Here is a 14,787-nt window from a genome sequence, read left to right on the forward strand (position 1 = left end):
TTTGTTTATTTGTTTTATCTGTACTCGTAGTGAGTGCTACTTTACTTTTGTTTTTGTTTCCAGGGTAACGCCTCCTGAGCACGACGCATGCGTAACACAGTACCCCAAACCTTTTCCGCGAACATCTAAAACCTTTGCGCTTCCCGTTTCTACCTCTGCATGTTTTTAACCGACATTTCTTCATGAAATGGGGGGCTGCCATGTGTGTGTGGTTGTTGTTGTTGTTGTTGTGGTCACACTCGCCTCTCCTGTGCGCTGTCTAAATGTGAGCTCGGGTGACACACGGACGGAGTTGAGCGTCTCTACTGTGGATTTCAGCTCCTTCACAAAACAGTTTCACCGCAAGTGTGAGTTCAGCAGCGAGGAATTTAATCGTCGTCACGTCTGTTTCCAGGTAAGAAAGAAGTAGAGACAAGTGCTGGAAAACTCTTCAGTCACACAACGCGTCCAACAACAGTGTGGCGTGCGTCTGTATAGGCCACGCCCCCTCACGTACAGGGAGGAAGTATATATAGTCTGAGATAAGTGATGTTTACAAGTCAACTTTAGGTCAATTTACAATATTAGTAAATGATGGAAGACAAACAATAAATCCGTTAAAACAGAAATAATGCTATTTTAAAAATGAAAGTGAAATCCCTGCATTGAAAACAGAATCCTGTGTATGTGAAGCAATTTTTGGTGGCTGTTGTGAATTATATTTCACTTCCTTGTTGGTTTACTGGGTTTTATCTCTTACACTTGCACTGCTCTGATGTTTAGCATCTACTGTTATTATGGCCACTTTATGCATTATTGTATTGTGATGCTATTGCCATGGCACCATAAACATCTATTAATGCTTTAGTTCTTTTAAGTGGTAATTTTAATTAGTTTAAGCTGCTGTTTAATTGTGTTTAATATTTATTAGTTGTCTGAATAATTATTAATAGCTACATGTATCAGATAGATGCTGTAATTGTAGCAGATGATATGGTGATGGTATAATGTGAATAAAAAGAAATACTCAATTACAAATAGAGAACTGTCACACTCACTTGTTTTTTATAAACGATGATTGTTGTATATATTCGTTTGTCTTTTCTCTTATTTTAACCACACCTACCGTCTCATTTGTGTTATCGCAGGAAGCTACACAGCGGCATACGTACTTGAACTCATTGTCTACAGATACACAGTCCGCTAAGTACGGCATTAACCAATTCTCTGACCTCTCACAGAAGGAATTCAGGGGTAGGCTGACAATTTATTATGAGTCATAAGAAAAGTTTTTGCATACTTCATTTTTTGTTAAAGTTTATACTGGTTGTCGAAAAAGCTTATTTATTTAATTGTTCAGTTGATGTAGCAGATCACTGTATCTGTTGGATGACTTTGAACCTGCAGCATCATTGTTTACAGACGGTTTTGTGTCCACGGTGACTTTGAAGCGCGCCTCTCATCCACAGATCTCTACCTGCGAGCCGTCTATGACGGAGCTCCGCTCTTCTCTGGACATAGATTAGAGGAGCTCCCAGCCAAGTTTGACTGGCGGGACAAAGCAGTGGTGGCACCCGTCCAGAACCAACAGGCAGTAAGGTTTACACAGATAGATGTTCTGAATAATTAAGTGCTTAACTTATGTACAAAGTTACTTTTTATCATTAGCAAACATACTTATAAAAGTCAAAATTTACCTACGTCCTCTCTTATCATATAGTAAAAACGGTGAATGTGGTGCCTGGTGTTTTGTTGCTCTTAGTGTATGTAAAATTTATGATGCTCAGTGAGAAAAAATGTTCGTGTGTGTCTTTCAAAGACACTGTTTCTACCTGGTACAGTTTGTTTCCCACTAAAATCTTTGAATTTTTCCAATCAAATCTTGTCTCTACAGTAGAAGGTTTGTTCTGTGTCACAAGTATAAAATAGTGCTCTCTTTTATCTACATTTACATCTACAATGGTCAGACTACAACAAGTAGTAATTGGTGCCGTAACCGCGGGTGCAGGATGCTATTATCTCCTTTCCTTTGTAACGGATGGTCTGGTGTATCCTATGCCAAAAAAGATAAGGATGCAAGAAATGAAGCACCTTACTGTGTATGACCCACTCTTATCATGGCTGCCTCTTTTAAGCCAAGATTCTTTCCCAAGTAAGAAAAGTCTGTTTGACTGAATTGCTTGTGTGGTACCTCAACTCAGACTGAGATTTTAAGGTTAGCACGGGCAGGCTTCCTCTGTCAGCTGATCGATTTGGTAATAGCCTTCTAAGTGTCAAACTGAAGGTCAAACATTCAAGTAAAGTAGCATGTTTGAGTGGAGATGGACTTTAGTAATGTTAATGCAAGAACAAGAGAATAATGACAAAAGAAGCCATTGAGATATTTTGCTCAGGGAGCAGAGTGGACCCACAGTCACAATAGGGACAGGGTTGCTGCTTGTCCTTACACAAAGTTAATTTTTTAGCTCTTTTTGTCCTTTATCTCTTTAGCCAGTCAGTCTGCCGCCAGGGATGACACTGTCACTGTAAACCTGTTGTCCTTAGGGAAAGGCATACGGGAAAACGCCAGCATGGTAACATATATTTTACTTCTTTGAATTCAGGTAAGGTTTAAAGCTCCAGGGAAAAGTCTGTAAATGACCGGACTCACCTCTGTGCTCAGCTCTGCTGCAGGTTTTCTGGCTCTGTTTATGTGGACCTGCCTGAAAGATAGATAGATGGACAGTAAATAAAATGCAGTGCTGTGTACAAAGAGGCAAAATATCAAGCCCCCTGCATCTTACTCTTGATCCAGTTTTTTCTTGTCTTGATTCCATGTTAAGGACTTTCATCACATTTCATTGCTTTGAAAAAGAGAGCAGATGGTGCTTATATTTTGTATACTCAGCGTCCACTTATCTCCAGTCCAAGCAATAATGACTGATTTTGGTTTCAGTATTGATTTGAAGCCATGGAACCACATTTAACCGCCAGATATTGGATTTTAACTGAGAGAGAACTTGAGGTTTTCGTCATATTTATGGGAATTTATACTGGGCAAGTGAACTGAGCATACCGATGCTGTTTGGATTTTCTGTGAAAATCTGATCTCCTACATAATAATAATGAAGTATTGTATATTTCACTCCATTAAAAAGGCAGTGTGATCTACGTCTAAAACAAGCCTTAGCCTTTAAGTCCAAGTGCATTAACAGTCATTAGGATTTTCCTCATGAAATCGTATTCTGTCAGTAGATGGCAGCAGAAAACAATTAGTCTCAGTTCACTCAGTCCGGTCAGATCACCTCACCTTATCATGCACCATGCACACAGCATCCTGATCATTGAAGGTATTTGATCAAAAATGTGTTTTAAAATGCAAGACTGTCTTTTAAAATGAAATTTCATCTCACCCAAACCTGCTGTGTTTTGAACCAATCTTGAATTTGTATGTGATTTTTTTGTTGGTCTAATGATACTGGTAGAAGGATATTTAAAGATTAATTTGCAGCATTGATTTGTGTAGCACTTCTGCATGCAGACAGATGAGTTATTTCCATAATTCAGTGGAAAATGTTTCATAAAATAAAACATTTTTTTCCCCAAGATGTAACCAGTTTCTTACCAGATTGTGTCTAAATGATTGTTTGTATTAACACTATAATTTATTTATTTTGACAGTGTGGGAGCTGTTGGGCATTCAGTGTGGTTGGTGCCATACAGTCTGTCCATGCCATTGGAGGCTCACAGTTGCAGCAGCTCAGCGTGCAGCAGGTTGTGGACTGCTCCTTCCAAAATGCTGGCTGCAATGGAGGTTCTCCATCCAATGCTCTGAGGTGGTTACAACAGGTATGTCTGTATTTTTACATTTAACATCAACAAATTCTTCCAAAATTGTTACCAGTGAAGTGAATACACATTTAGATTAGACCCTAGCCTCTTATTATTTATAATGCCCCATAATGCTGAATTTGAACTTTTTAAAAATGAGGTAATATTCGAGAGATGTCTGTTCTCTAAAATCCAGTTTATATCTCATAAACAAGTATACATTTAGGTAACACTCTTTCTGTCAATGTCTGTCTCTTGCTATTCTATTCTAGAGCAGAGTGAAGTTGGTGACTGAGTCAGAGTATCCCTACAAAGCCAAGACGGGAATCTGCCATTTTTTCTCCCAGTCACATGGCGGTGTTGCTGTGAAGAACTTTACTGCACATGACTTCAGGTGAAAGATGCATTTTTTTGCAAGTTATCTATAAGTCATAAAAGATAAAGATACTTACTGTTATATATTTAGGTTAAAGCACATTGAATTTTAATGTGGTTTTCATAAATTACTAAGGGCAGAGGGGAGGTGATGCGGGATTAGTGTTGTGCAGGGACAGGCAGCAGTGTTTACTGTGTCAACACAGACATGGATCGCTCAGTAGCACAGAGGTTCTTGACTCCGGGTCAGTTGTTTTGGCCCAAAGGTTACTTTGAGTTAAAGTGAATCTGATCTTCTTTATTCAATATTGAACAGAGATGTGACTCACCCTCATGCATATGTAATGCCTGTTATTTTTCATTAGCTCAGCATTGTTGTATGGCTTTCATACAGTGGCAAAGAGTTCTCTGGCAGAGCTGATGGGGATTCCATCTTTGTTACATTTTCTTACCTAAGGTTTTCTTCCCTATAATCTACATTTTTATGTTTTAAAATATCGGCAGAATATTTTCAAATTACTGTTTTCAGTGACAATGTAAACGTTGCTCATGCTTATACATTATTCTGCTGTTATCTTAGTATCTTACTAAACACGGTACAGAAGCACTCCAGCAGTAATTCATTGAAAGACACAGCAGGCTACACCACTTTTATTTAATAGGTTTATTACTCCCCAGTTGCCCACTATACAAGCATGGCCTCAAACAGCAGAAGCCTCCTTCACTGTGGATTCACTACAGGGAAAGGCAATGTACATGACAAATTAACTGCAACAAGACTTCTAAGAAACCAAATGGATGTGTGTCTGGCAATAAATATACAAGTAGCAGTCATCACTGGAACTCTTGGTGCAGGGAAGAAGAATTTATCACTTCAGGATGAGTGATGGCAGAAGCTCAGCGGCTGGAGATTTGTGATACCACCCGCTGGCCTGCACTGCGATCAACCTGTGCTTAGTAGGACACCGTCATGAGCAGCTGCAAGAGGGAGAGTCAAAGTGTTAAACTCGAGAACAGATTTTCTCTGCTGCTCCAGGACCCTGGATCTCCATCAGATGACCTGGATAACCTCCCATCTTCACACAGGAGTGTGAGGACGGAGAGTAGTAGATGAGAGGAAAGGGCTACAGAGAAAACTAATGACTGGGCCTCAGGCTGCTGCTAAAAGATGGAAAAAGAAAGAGTAATAAGGAACAAAAAAAATACTGTTATAAAGGAAATAATCTGCGTTATGACAAAGGGGTCCTACACTACACAGTAGGACTATACACCCCCCTTTGGAAGAAAAGATCAATACAATTGTTAAACAACAATAAAGACAATTCTGAAACTGGACTTTACTGCATGTACTGAACACGCTCCATCTCTTTAATACTGATGTGTTTATCAGTCAGACTGGCAGTCAAGACATTGAGCAGACTGTTGGCTTTGAACCACAGACATCTTCTTACTTATCTGATATCAACTCTGTGGAGCGGACTGATTGAAAGGTCTGGACCCAAGCAGTCTTTCTTGTGTACATGGAACTTGGCTTAAGAAGTAAAGAGTTAAATACTTCTTCATTTTTTTAATTGCCCCATCACCTGTCTGCCAAGGACAAGATACATCAAGACACAGCACACCATAAGTCTTGAAGGATAGCCACCTCAGCCCCAAAGCGAGGAGAGGAGGAGAGGAGTGTGGAATGTGAGGGACACCACATGCCGCCTGTCACCTTTGAGAATTCACTGTCTTTACTTTCATATCAAATAAAAGCGAGGCTTAGAAGTCACATGTCCATACGAGATTTAGAGAAAGCCAGTGATGCCAGGAGGGCACAGTATTGCAAAAGTCTCTTTCGTCTGACGTCTGTTTCATGCTGGACATTTCATCAACATTTTACCCTCTGGGAAACTTACGGTACTGTACAGAAAAAGATGTTTTTTGGTTTCATAAAATGCATTTCTACAATATGGGCTAAATGCTGTGCAGTTCTTATTCTGTTTATTTTATTTTTTTGTTTTTTTGTTGTTGTCAGTGTTCGGCTGCTACTAAAAATTCTGGTCTACTCTAACTTGCAATCCATTGAGCCAGTATGAAAATGTTCCTTTTGACCTGCCCTAGTCTTCTGAAAGGTCACAGTGCAGGGTCATCGAATACATCAAGCTGCTGGAATTGGATGTTTCTGCTGGGTGGAGGCTCTGAGGGGTCATGGGGAAGTATTAACCTCACTGGTTAAACCAGAACAGAACTTTACTGCTGCATAACAATAGAAAAAAAACACGACCGTAAAGTTTCACTGCTGCACAAGACGCAACCCCCGCCACCACAGGGCAGCCAAATGGCTTCATCCTATATAGATTTGGAACAGATGTAGGCTCATTGGACCATATGTAATCAGCCTGGCAGAGGAGGGCAGTGCAGATATCCTCTGTGGGAATCATCTGGCAGAAAGACAAGAAAGGGTGACAGAGGGTGCCTGCATATGTGCAAAAGAGAACAAAGAAATAAGGAAATGTGCAATACAGACACTGATGTACTGATTGAGATGGGGAAGAAAGTGGAGAGATGCTAAATGGTGCAAACCTTGAAGAGTGTATATTGTCTGTAGCTCATCACGAGAACAAACTCTCCTCTTATTCTTCCTCAGTGGTCAAGAGGTGGCGATGATGGGTCAGCTCGTGGAGCATGGTCCTTTGGCAGCTATCGTGGATGCTGTCAGCTGGCAGGATTATCTGGGAGGCATCATCCAACATCACTGCTCCAGCCAATGGTCTAACCATGCTGTACTGGTTGTCGGATACGATGCTTCTGGTACATGCTGCCAGTGTTCTTGTTTGAGAAAGAATCATTTTAGGAAAAAAAGCTTAAAATTAGATTTATATGTATTATACCACTATGTTTACATAAAGTCTCAGTTTGGATTTGCACTGTTCTTCCAAAAATGGGCACAGCTTCCTTCCAGAACAGTCTTTATAATGTTAAAATTAAGAATTGAAAGCAGGTTTCACATTCTGCCTATACTTTGTTTGGCTGCAGTGTTCAGACATTAACTGGGATGACAAACACAAGTTCACCTTGGCAGCATGTGCCTCTTGTTTGATTTAGATGGTTACATCATACATGTTCGCCTCCCAGTTTTAAAACAAAAACACTTTATAAAAATGGTTAACCTATGTTATAAAAATGCCACCTTAAATCAGGTGGGGGTAATTATCATCAGTGACGATTTTCCAGTTTATATCGTATATGTTGTAACATCAATTATTTCACACAGACACACACACAAACTTTTGTGTTTCCTGGGTATTACACAAGGAGATGAGTGATTATATAACAGACTTCAGTAGACACAAACGCACGCTAGTGCACCTCAGCCATATGAATAATTTAATCTTGAAGGGCATGTTGTCTGTTTTAGGAGATACTCCATACTGGATTGTGCAGAACTCCTGGGGGACGACATGGGGAAATGAGGGTTATGTTTACATTAAAATTGGTGCCAATGTCTGTGGTAAGTTTGATATTTGCCTCGTGTCATTGTATGTTTATATGTCCTTGCTGTAAAAAATATACATATATATATATCTATGTGTCCAGTATCCCCTCAGGGATTAATAATGCTTCTTCTTCTCTCGTCTCTTTCTAGGTATTGCCGATTCGGTGGCAGCTGTTTTTCTCTGACAACACTGTGTAAATTGCTGCCCGAGCCATTGCACTGTGTGACTGTGGGTGTTTGCCAGTGTCAGAATCAGAATGTTTGCCTACTACAAGTGTCACTTTAAATAATGTTTTTATTGAAATGGAACAATCTTGCATCACTAACTCAGAATAAATCACCTCATACAGTATATTGGCAAATGTTGGATTATGACAGGGCAATAAAACACTCACACTAAACTGCAATAATAGTTGCACTGTACAAAATATGTATCTTATTAAATACACAAAGTAGATACATGTTATGGTTGTATGACTCTAAACAGAGATCATAATAATCACTGCATAAATACAAAAATTCATTTAATACCAGATAGAATACTTTACAAAATATATCTATAGCAGCTACATTTTTAACATTATGTACAAACATATTGTCACATTTATGCTTAGCAAAAATTGTTGACATATATGTGATTAAGGTTTATTGTCACTTTGTGTAAACCTTATGTCAGCTAATCCTCATCTAAATAGTCTGAAATGGCTTCCTCCGTGACACTATGTACTTTTTACTTTTGATCCATCTGTTTTCAGCTCAGTCTGAGCTAATTTGCATAGTTTTAATTACTAAATATGTAAGCAGCTATTTAAATAATTTGTTGCTGTACATTGTGTCTTCAAGCTCTGCAGCCTAATAGCTGTGTCTTGTGTCCTTTGCTTCTTAATCAGTAAAATGTACAAACTTATTAATACTTTAGTTTTCCTTATTTGCATGCTAGAATATGAATACATCCTTTAAACCACGGTTAGGACAAACCCCTCTCTTCCTTACCCCAGCATCAAATGAACTTACACTAATCTGCTATATATATATATGTATATATGTAGGATGTATTGGCCCCTAATTAATCAGAAATCACACACATTTTCTATGGTGCTTTAGCCTGATGCCATACTCAGCTACCGACACACAATACATTTTTACTTTCCAATTGGTTTAGTTTTGTGACCTTTTTAACAGCGCAAGGAAGCCAGGAAGCAGAGGGCTGAGACACGCTCTAATCCGAGTCTTCGCTGCTGCAGTATGAGCTGTCGCAGCACTCTGCCATGTAGAGGAAGGTGTGGACGTTGGGATTCAGCTTGGGCACCCAATGACGAGGCACCAGGAACGTTGCCAGATTGAACAGATCCACAAACACCTTGTAGCGGTCACTAAGTAGAGAGGAAGTCAAATAAGTTAGTTTTTATATTCAAGTTTGTGTTACAAGTTTCTGAAGCTGATTTGTATTGATGCTGACATTTTATTTTGTTGACTTTGAAACTAACTTGAAACATATTCTAAACATTATTCTAGGAATAAGTGGGTATGTGACAGGTTAATTTAGATAAGTAGAGTAGCACTGTCCTGCCCTTATCCTAATTAACTCTGAAGCATTTCAGATACTGTGAAAAGTGTATATTCGCTGCATTAAAGATGAAGTTTACATCATGTCATACCTGACAGTGGATCTCAGGTATTGGTAGCCAGATGAGCCGCCTGTGCCAGCTTTGCTACCAATCATACGATGCACCATGCACACATGATTGTCTTAACAAAAAGAAAGAAGTATTCATTATGATCGGAGCAATGTTTTGGCTCTGCTTGTATCAGCTGTGAACTGTTAAGTCAGATGTAAATCATTTATTTTTATGGGAGCAACAGGTGCAGAGGATGCCCTGCCTCTTAGAGTGCAACTTATTTATCTTTGTAAACACCCTTGTTAGCCAATCTCTGCCCTTAGGCAAAATTTGAAAACATTTGCGTCTAGTATTTTTTTATGCTTTGAGCATGTGCAGCTGATAGAGATACTACAGTGCTTACATCTCCATTTTGTCATCAGGGTGTCTATATCCATGAGGGATGTGAGCAGCTGGAAGGGGACCTGGAACCGCGGCTCTTCCCTAAAAATGTAAGAGAAGACTTCATTTATAAAATGTGTGTTAATGTTGTTTGTAGTAGTTTTAAAATGAGCTCCACTAAAATCTTAAAAAAAAAAAAAAACAGCAGGTTCAAACAAATTATCACCTTCTAGTAAGTGTGCCGGATGACTCTCAACTCCTCTGTAGCCATAATGAGTCTCATGGGATTATGTGTCCTTACTTGGTAACCACACCTTTTGCTAAAAACTGCCATTCTCTAACTGTGATTTTACATCTGCTATAGACGTGAATGTGTTTCCGTAAAGGCTTGGAAATTTTATGTGGGAAGATTAAATGAGTCACCCCTGACTGAAGGAACTAACACTAAGGTGTTCCTAAATAAGATGTCCAATTGAAGCTCAGGTGTAAAACTGTTAAATTGGAAGGAAATGCAGGTTTCTGTTTCCACTAGACAATTAAAGGTGAAGAAACGCTGTGATAAACTGCTCAAACCTGTAGAAGTAGATCATCAGAGCACCTTGCAGAGCCTTGTACGAGAGCCGCCTCTCACCTTGTTAGCAAAAAGTGAAAATATGTTAATTTCAAATTATGTGCTGTGCTAGAGTAGTTGAAGTAATACACAGCTTTGAGTGAAATGTAAATAAATGAAGCTGCGATAATTATACACCCACCTTTGCTGACAAGGTGGTCATGACGCTTGTCATCAAACAGAGATGTGAAAATCTCTTTCTGTTTGACCAGCTCAGCCATCATATCCTCCTTCTCTTCAGTGTCTGGCATTTTCTTAAATAATACAAAATAAAATACAGATAAATAAAAATACAGTGTCTGTCAGTCATGTGTGCTCTCCAGGGAAAAGGGGGAAAACATTTCTGAAGGCAGGAGTCATCTCTTACCTCAATTTTCTCCTTCTCCTGATTCAACCCATCAAATATATTGATTTCCAGCCTTTCCCAGAAATTGAATCCATCCGCCTCCAAGCCCGGAGTTCTCTCCAGCCACTCCTGCAACAAAAGAATAGACAGAGTTTTAGTCCATATTTTTTAGCAGCAGATGAGCTTATCCAGAGTTGAGCATAACAAAGCAGAAAATCAGATTTAGACTTCCTGCTATAACGAACCCAGAGACTAAACCGTAAAAATTAACGACCAGGTGGTTGTTCGACATACCTCAACAAGCTTTAAGAGTGTTGGCTCCTGTTCAGTGGTGAGCAGAAGCTCACTGTCAGAGCCTTTAAAATTGTCCCTGTAATGGCGTCTGTTGTATGGAACCCTCAGGGTGTCCGGGACCCCGATTTTGTTCTCCAGGAGTCGAAACTGAAGGCTTTGGAAGCCAGAGGCTGGAGACAGGTATTCCCTGCACACACAGACACAAATTCAACTAAGCATACGTGCACACAACACAGCTCAGAGCACATCATCATGGAGGCATGCATCTTATAAATTTTTTAGAGCTGAAGTCGAGCAGGTGGAGTGTTATTTATGAGTTTACCTGAAGTCAAAAAAGTCCAAGGCTGTCATTGTTTCCAAAACTGCAAACTGGTCCACCAGCAGCCTGAAGATCATTACAATCCTGTGGATGCGAGTGTTGACTTTGAGCATGTTGCGTTCATCTCGGACCTGCAGGAAAAGCAAATGTTAGATAAATAATCATAATAAGACTTGTTTTTTTTAAATTGAACCAATCCATCTTTTTTTTCTAATTTATGTCTTCCAGGGGGAAATAATAGTAATAATTTACAGCCACAGCTCAGCTTTCAGCCTGAATAGAATATCTTTTTTTTTCCTGACAGAACTCCAAAGCCAAGATGAATATAACTTCATTTTAAAGAGAGATCTGACTATCACAGTCTTTTCCACTTCTGGTCTTGTACTCTTCAATTTATTTAAATCCTTCTCCTTTAATATTCAGAGCCATGTGCACTCCTTAACACAGACTGTTTTCATCTATAAGATGGAACAAAATGTTCTTCACAGATACATGCAGGCAAGAATTCTGACAGTTTTTTTTTTTCTACATTCGTTTGAATTTTTGCCTTTTGTCTTGTTAGCGAAAACATTATCACATAAGAATGTAGTATAGAAGTGTTCCTTACATGCCCACTGATGAAGATCTCTCGTACTGAATCAAGTTCAAACAAAATCTGCTTGAACCACAGTTCATAGGCTGAAATGAAACACAAATGTGCACAGGATTAAAACCAACAAACTTTTTAAAAAGAAGAATACAAATCAGTCAACAACATTTTACCTTGATGGGTGACAATGAAGAGGTGCTCATCATGGATCTTATTGCTCTTTAGCTCACTTTGCAGTACCTGGCTTGAGAGTATTTTGTTGAGCTAACAGTTGGAAAGAAAGAAACAACTTGAAACTTAAAAACTCATATTTAGCAACAAACAAAAAATCAATGGTAAATACAACGAAGGGTGCATGAGATAGGTGCAGCGTTCCCTACCTGCAGGTAGTCTCCATAGATGATTCCTCCTTTGGTGGCGTTGTTAACCCCTGCCTGAGAGGCATCCTCGTCGTCCTCAGTTTTTGGAGGTTTATTTTTGAAAAGCCTACAGTGTGAAGACAGAAAGGCTTTTGTTACATTCCCTCAGGATCCATAAGCATTTCATGAAATTCTTATTTTAAATGTGATGACAGTTTCAAACGTACAAATGCCTCTTCTCAAAGTACGGACATCCACTCATGACTCATCCAAAATCGGCTGCAACAATGATGTGTTCTTGTTACTTAACTAATGTTTACTGAAAGTATCTTCAATGCAAACCAGTCTTTTAAAGTTTTTTTCTATCCAATCAGTCATGAGGACACCCTCGCCATCCGGCCCGCCTCTATTTATCTCACTGAGCTGTTGTTTATCTTCACAAAGGACTGAGTTCTGGACTTTGTTTAACCTGCTAGTGGATCGAGTCACTGGGCCCCTTTTAAATAGTAAAAAATTCCCGAGTTATCACATATACTGAGAATTAAAAGATGTTCACGTGGCATGTATCAGAACTCAGTGTAATGACTAAACCTCTGTTTGGATGTTGTATCAGTCACATGGTATCTTCAGTGTTTGCTCTACGTGTGTGTATTTATTGCATCTAACTCTTTGAACCTGGTTATATAAGTGTCTCACAGAGAAGAGTGGACCTCTTATGTCTGTACTGGTCAACTCAAAGATTAGGTGATCTGTTTGTCAACACTGGCGTCTGCCATCTGGCCTTGAAAATAAGTAATGGGTAGGAGTGCCAGACAGACATAAAAGCCACTGACACCATATAAATATTGATTATCCGATTACAATGGTAGGAAGAAAATCTGAGTGACTTTGTCAAGAGCCAGATTGTGATGCTAGAATACTGGATCACTGGAACTTCTCTAATGCAGCAGGTCATGTGTGTTCTAAGTATGTAGTGGTTAGCACCTGTCGACAGGGTCATGGGCATCTAACATTCACTGATGCATGTTGGGAGTGAAAGCTGCTCTGTGTGGTCCGATTCCACAGTATTGCTGAAAACTTTAATGCTGCCTCTGCTCGAAAGTTGTTTGTCCATCAAAGTGTGTCTACAATAGTCTTGTGAGTGTCAGAGCTGGACTGTTTTGATCTGAGGACGATGTTCCACTGGGAAACCTTTGGTCCTAGCCTGGACATGTGAATGTTACTTTGACATCTACCAAAACATTTCTGCTGACCAGGTACACCCCATCATGGTCATGTGTATTCCCTGATGGCTGTTGCTTCTTTCAGAAAGTTAATGCGACTTGTCACACTGAAGAAATGGTTTAGGAATAGTTTTCACAAGCATGACAGAGTTCGAGGCGTTGATTTGGCCTCCAAATTCCCCAATCTCTCAATCTGATCGAGCATCTGTGGAATGTTCTGATAGAAAAAAATAACAAGTTTGATCCAACCTTACAACTTACAGGACTTAAAGGATCTGTTGCTACCTTCTTGGTGTCCAACAGAACAGGACACCTACAGAGGTGCATGATGGGTTAGAGCTCAGGGAGAGCCACTAAGATTTTACACATCTCATCTTTATACTATAACTGAGATAAATTGAGTTATATTATTATTATCATTTAATAATAATAAATAAATAAAAACATAAACACAGAATTTTTTGTATGAGAGTTTTCTGGATAAAAAAAACAAAAATATACCTATATCCAAAACTCACTGATGCCCCTCTGTAGGTCCCTGAACCCATCTGCAAATATTTGCATTGTGGTTAATATTTCATTTACCTCAGTGAACATCTGTGGAGATGTGTGGTTCCAAGGTTATTGGGTGTTTTGTGGATTGCACATAATGTGTTTTGAAAGTACACTGAGGATTTTCCTGTAAATTGGACAAGTGTGACATACAGTACATGCCTCCTGAGCCGCGGTGTGTTTGCTTCTATAGTGGGAAGCTGGAAATGTCACTCTTGTTAGGCCTGCAATGTCACCTGTCACACACAGCTCATGGGAAATATTTGTTTTCATTCCCAATTGGCAAGGTCTGTTGAAAATAATAACAGACTTGTTGTCACAAATTGTCTACAATGTGCTGCCAGTCACAAAAAGGTAAATTCTTTTGGAACAACAGTTAACCCAGTTTCATCAGCGTAAAACTAAGAATCTTCAGCCCACTCTCTCTAAGTCTCTCCAGGATCATTAGCTCTCTTGTTTTTCACCCCTGCTCATGGTGGATTTATCAAGTCCCATCAGCGTGTGCAGCAGTCCTTCAGAAGATCAGAGGGATGATAACAAGCAGCTATTTCTGAATTGGGACATGGTACCAGCCTAGCAGTATAAGGCTTCAGACTGAATAAGAACAGCAGAAGCTGCCCCCCCCCCTCCCAAAATGCTTTGTTCTTGTTCCCATTTAGCTGAGATGAATGGGATGCTGGTGGAGAGCTGGTATACAGTGGATGGGTTGCTTTAGATGACATGAGTACATCATTTGTAACTTGAACAAACCTTGAACAGACGGGGTGCATGTGTTATTATGGGTAATTCCCAAGGTCTGATTGAGTCATTGATTTAAAAAAAAAAGGCTGGGACATGGTCTGTTTTTATTTGC

General features: G+C 39.5%; 2 protein-coding genes across 3 annotated transcripts; one reads left to right on the top strand and one right to left on the bottom strand.

Moving 5' to 3' along the window:
- The first annotated feature begins 87 nt into the window (after window positions 1-87).
- ctso (cathepsin O) lies at window positions 88-8,002 on the top strand. Its single transcript, XM_028416628.1, has 8 exons — window positions 88-394; window positions 1,128-1,233; window positions 1,449-1,573; window positions 3,640-3,807; window positions 4,062-4,183; window positions 6,794-6,957; window positions 7,565-7,657; window positions 7,793-8,002. The coding sequence occupies exons 1-8, from the start codon at window positions 188-190 to the stop codon at window positions 7,825-7,827; spliced, it is 1,020 nt and encodes a 339-aa protein (XP_028272429.1). The 5' UTR covers window positions 88-187; the 3' UTR covers window positions 7,828-8,002.
- A 147-nt stretch (window positions 8,003-8,149) lies between these two features.
- tdo2a (tryptophan 2,3-dioxygenase a) lies at window positions 8,150-12,553 on the bottom strand. Of its 2 annotated transcripts, XM_028416627.1 has the most exons (13): window positions 12,387-12,553; window positions 12,181-12,286; window positions 11,974-12,064; window positions 11,819-11,889; window positions 11,215-11,342; window positions 10,893-11,079; window positions 10,620-10,727; window positions 10,395-10,506; window positions 10,216-10,273; window positions 9,665-9,744; window positions 9,301-9,391; window positions 8,920-9,015; window positions 8,150-8,848 (listed from the first exon to the last, which is right to left on the bottom strand). In XM_028416627.1, exons 1-13 carry the CDS (start codon window positions 12,419-12,421, stop codon window positions 8,818-8,820), a joined length of 1,194 nt encoding a protein of 397 aa, XP_028272428.1. In that variant the 5' UTR covers window positions 12,422-12,553; the 3' UTR covers window positions 8,150-8,817. The 2 variants fall into 2 exon arrangements, with proteins under 2 accessions (XP_028272428.1, XP_028272426.1); XM_028416625.1 differs by having other exon boundaries at window positions 8,150-9,015.
- Window positions 12,554-14,787: the final 2,234 nt, after the last annotated feature.

This window comes from Parambassis ranga, chromosome 10, assembly GCF_900634625.1.
Source record: "Parambassis ranga chromosome 10, fParRan2.1, whole genome shotgun sequence".
NCBI classification, from domain to species: domain Eukaryota; kingdom Metazoa; phylum Chordata; class Actinopteri; family Ambassidae; genus Parambassis; species Parambassis ranga.

Bases quoted from the DNA above. Each gene is read 5' to 3' on its own strand.
- ctso (XM_028416628.1), top strand. From the start codon at position 188: ATGGGGGGCTGCCATGTGTGTGTGGTTGTTGTTGTTGTTGTTGTGGTC. The intron at 4,184-6,793 runs GTGAAAGATGCA...ATTCTTCCTCAG, and splicing joins TTTACTGCACATGACTTCAG to TGGTCAAGAGGTGGCGATGA. The intron at 6,958-7,564 runs GTACATGCTGCC...TGTCTGTTTTAG, and splicing joins TGTCGGATACGATGCTTCTG to GAGATACTCCATACTGGATT.
- tdo2a (XM_028416625.1), bottom strand. From the start codon at position 12,421: ATGAGTGGATGTCCGTACTTTGAGAAGAGGCATTT. The intron at 12,065-12,180 runs GTAGGGAACGCT...TCCAACTGTTAG, and splicing joins TCTATGGAGACTACCTGCAG to CTCAACAAAATACTCTCAAG. The intron at 10,274-10,394 runs GTGGGTGTATAA...TTTGCTAACAAG, and splicing joins TGACCACCTTGTCAGCAAAG to GTGAGAGGCGGCTCTCGTAC.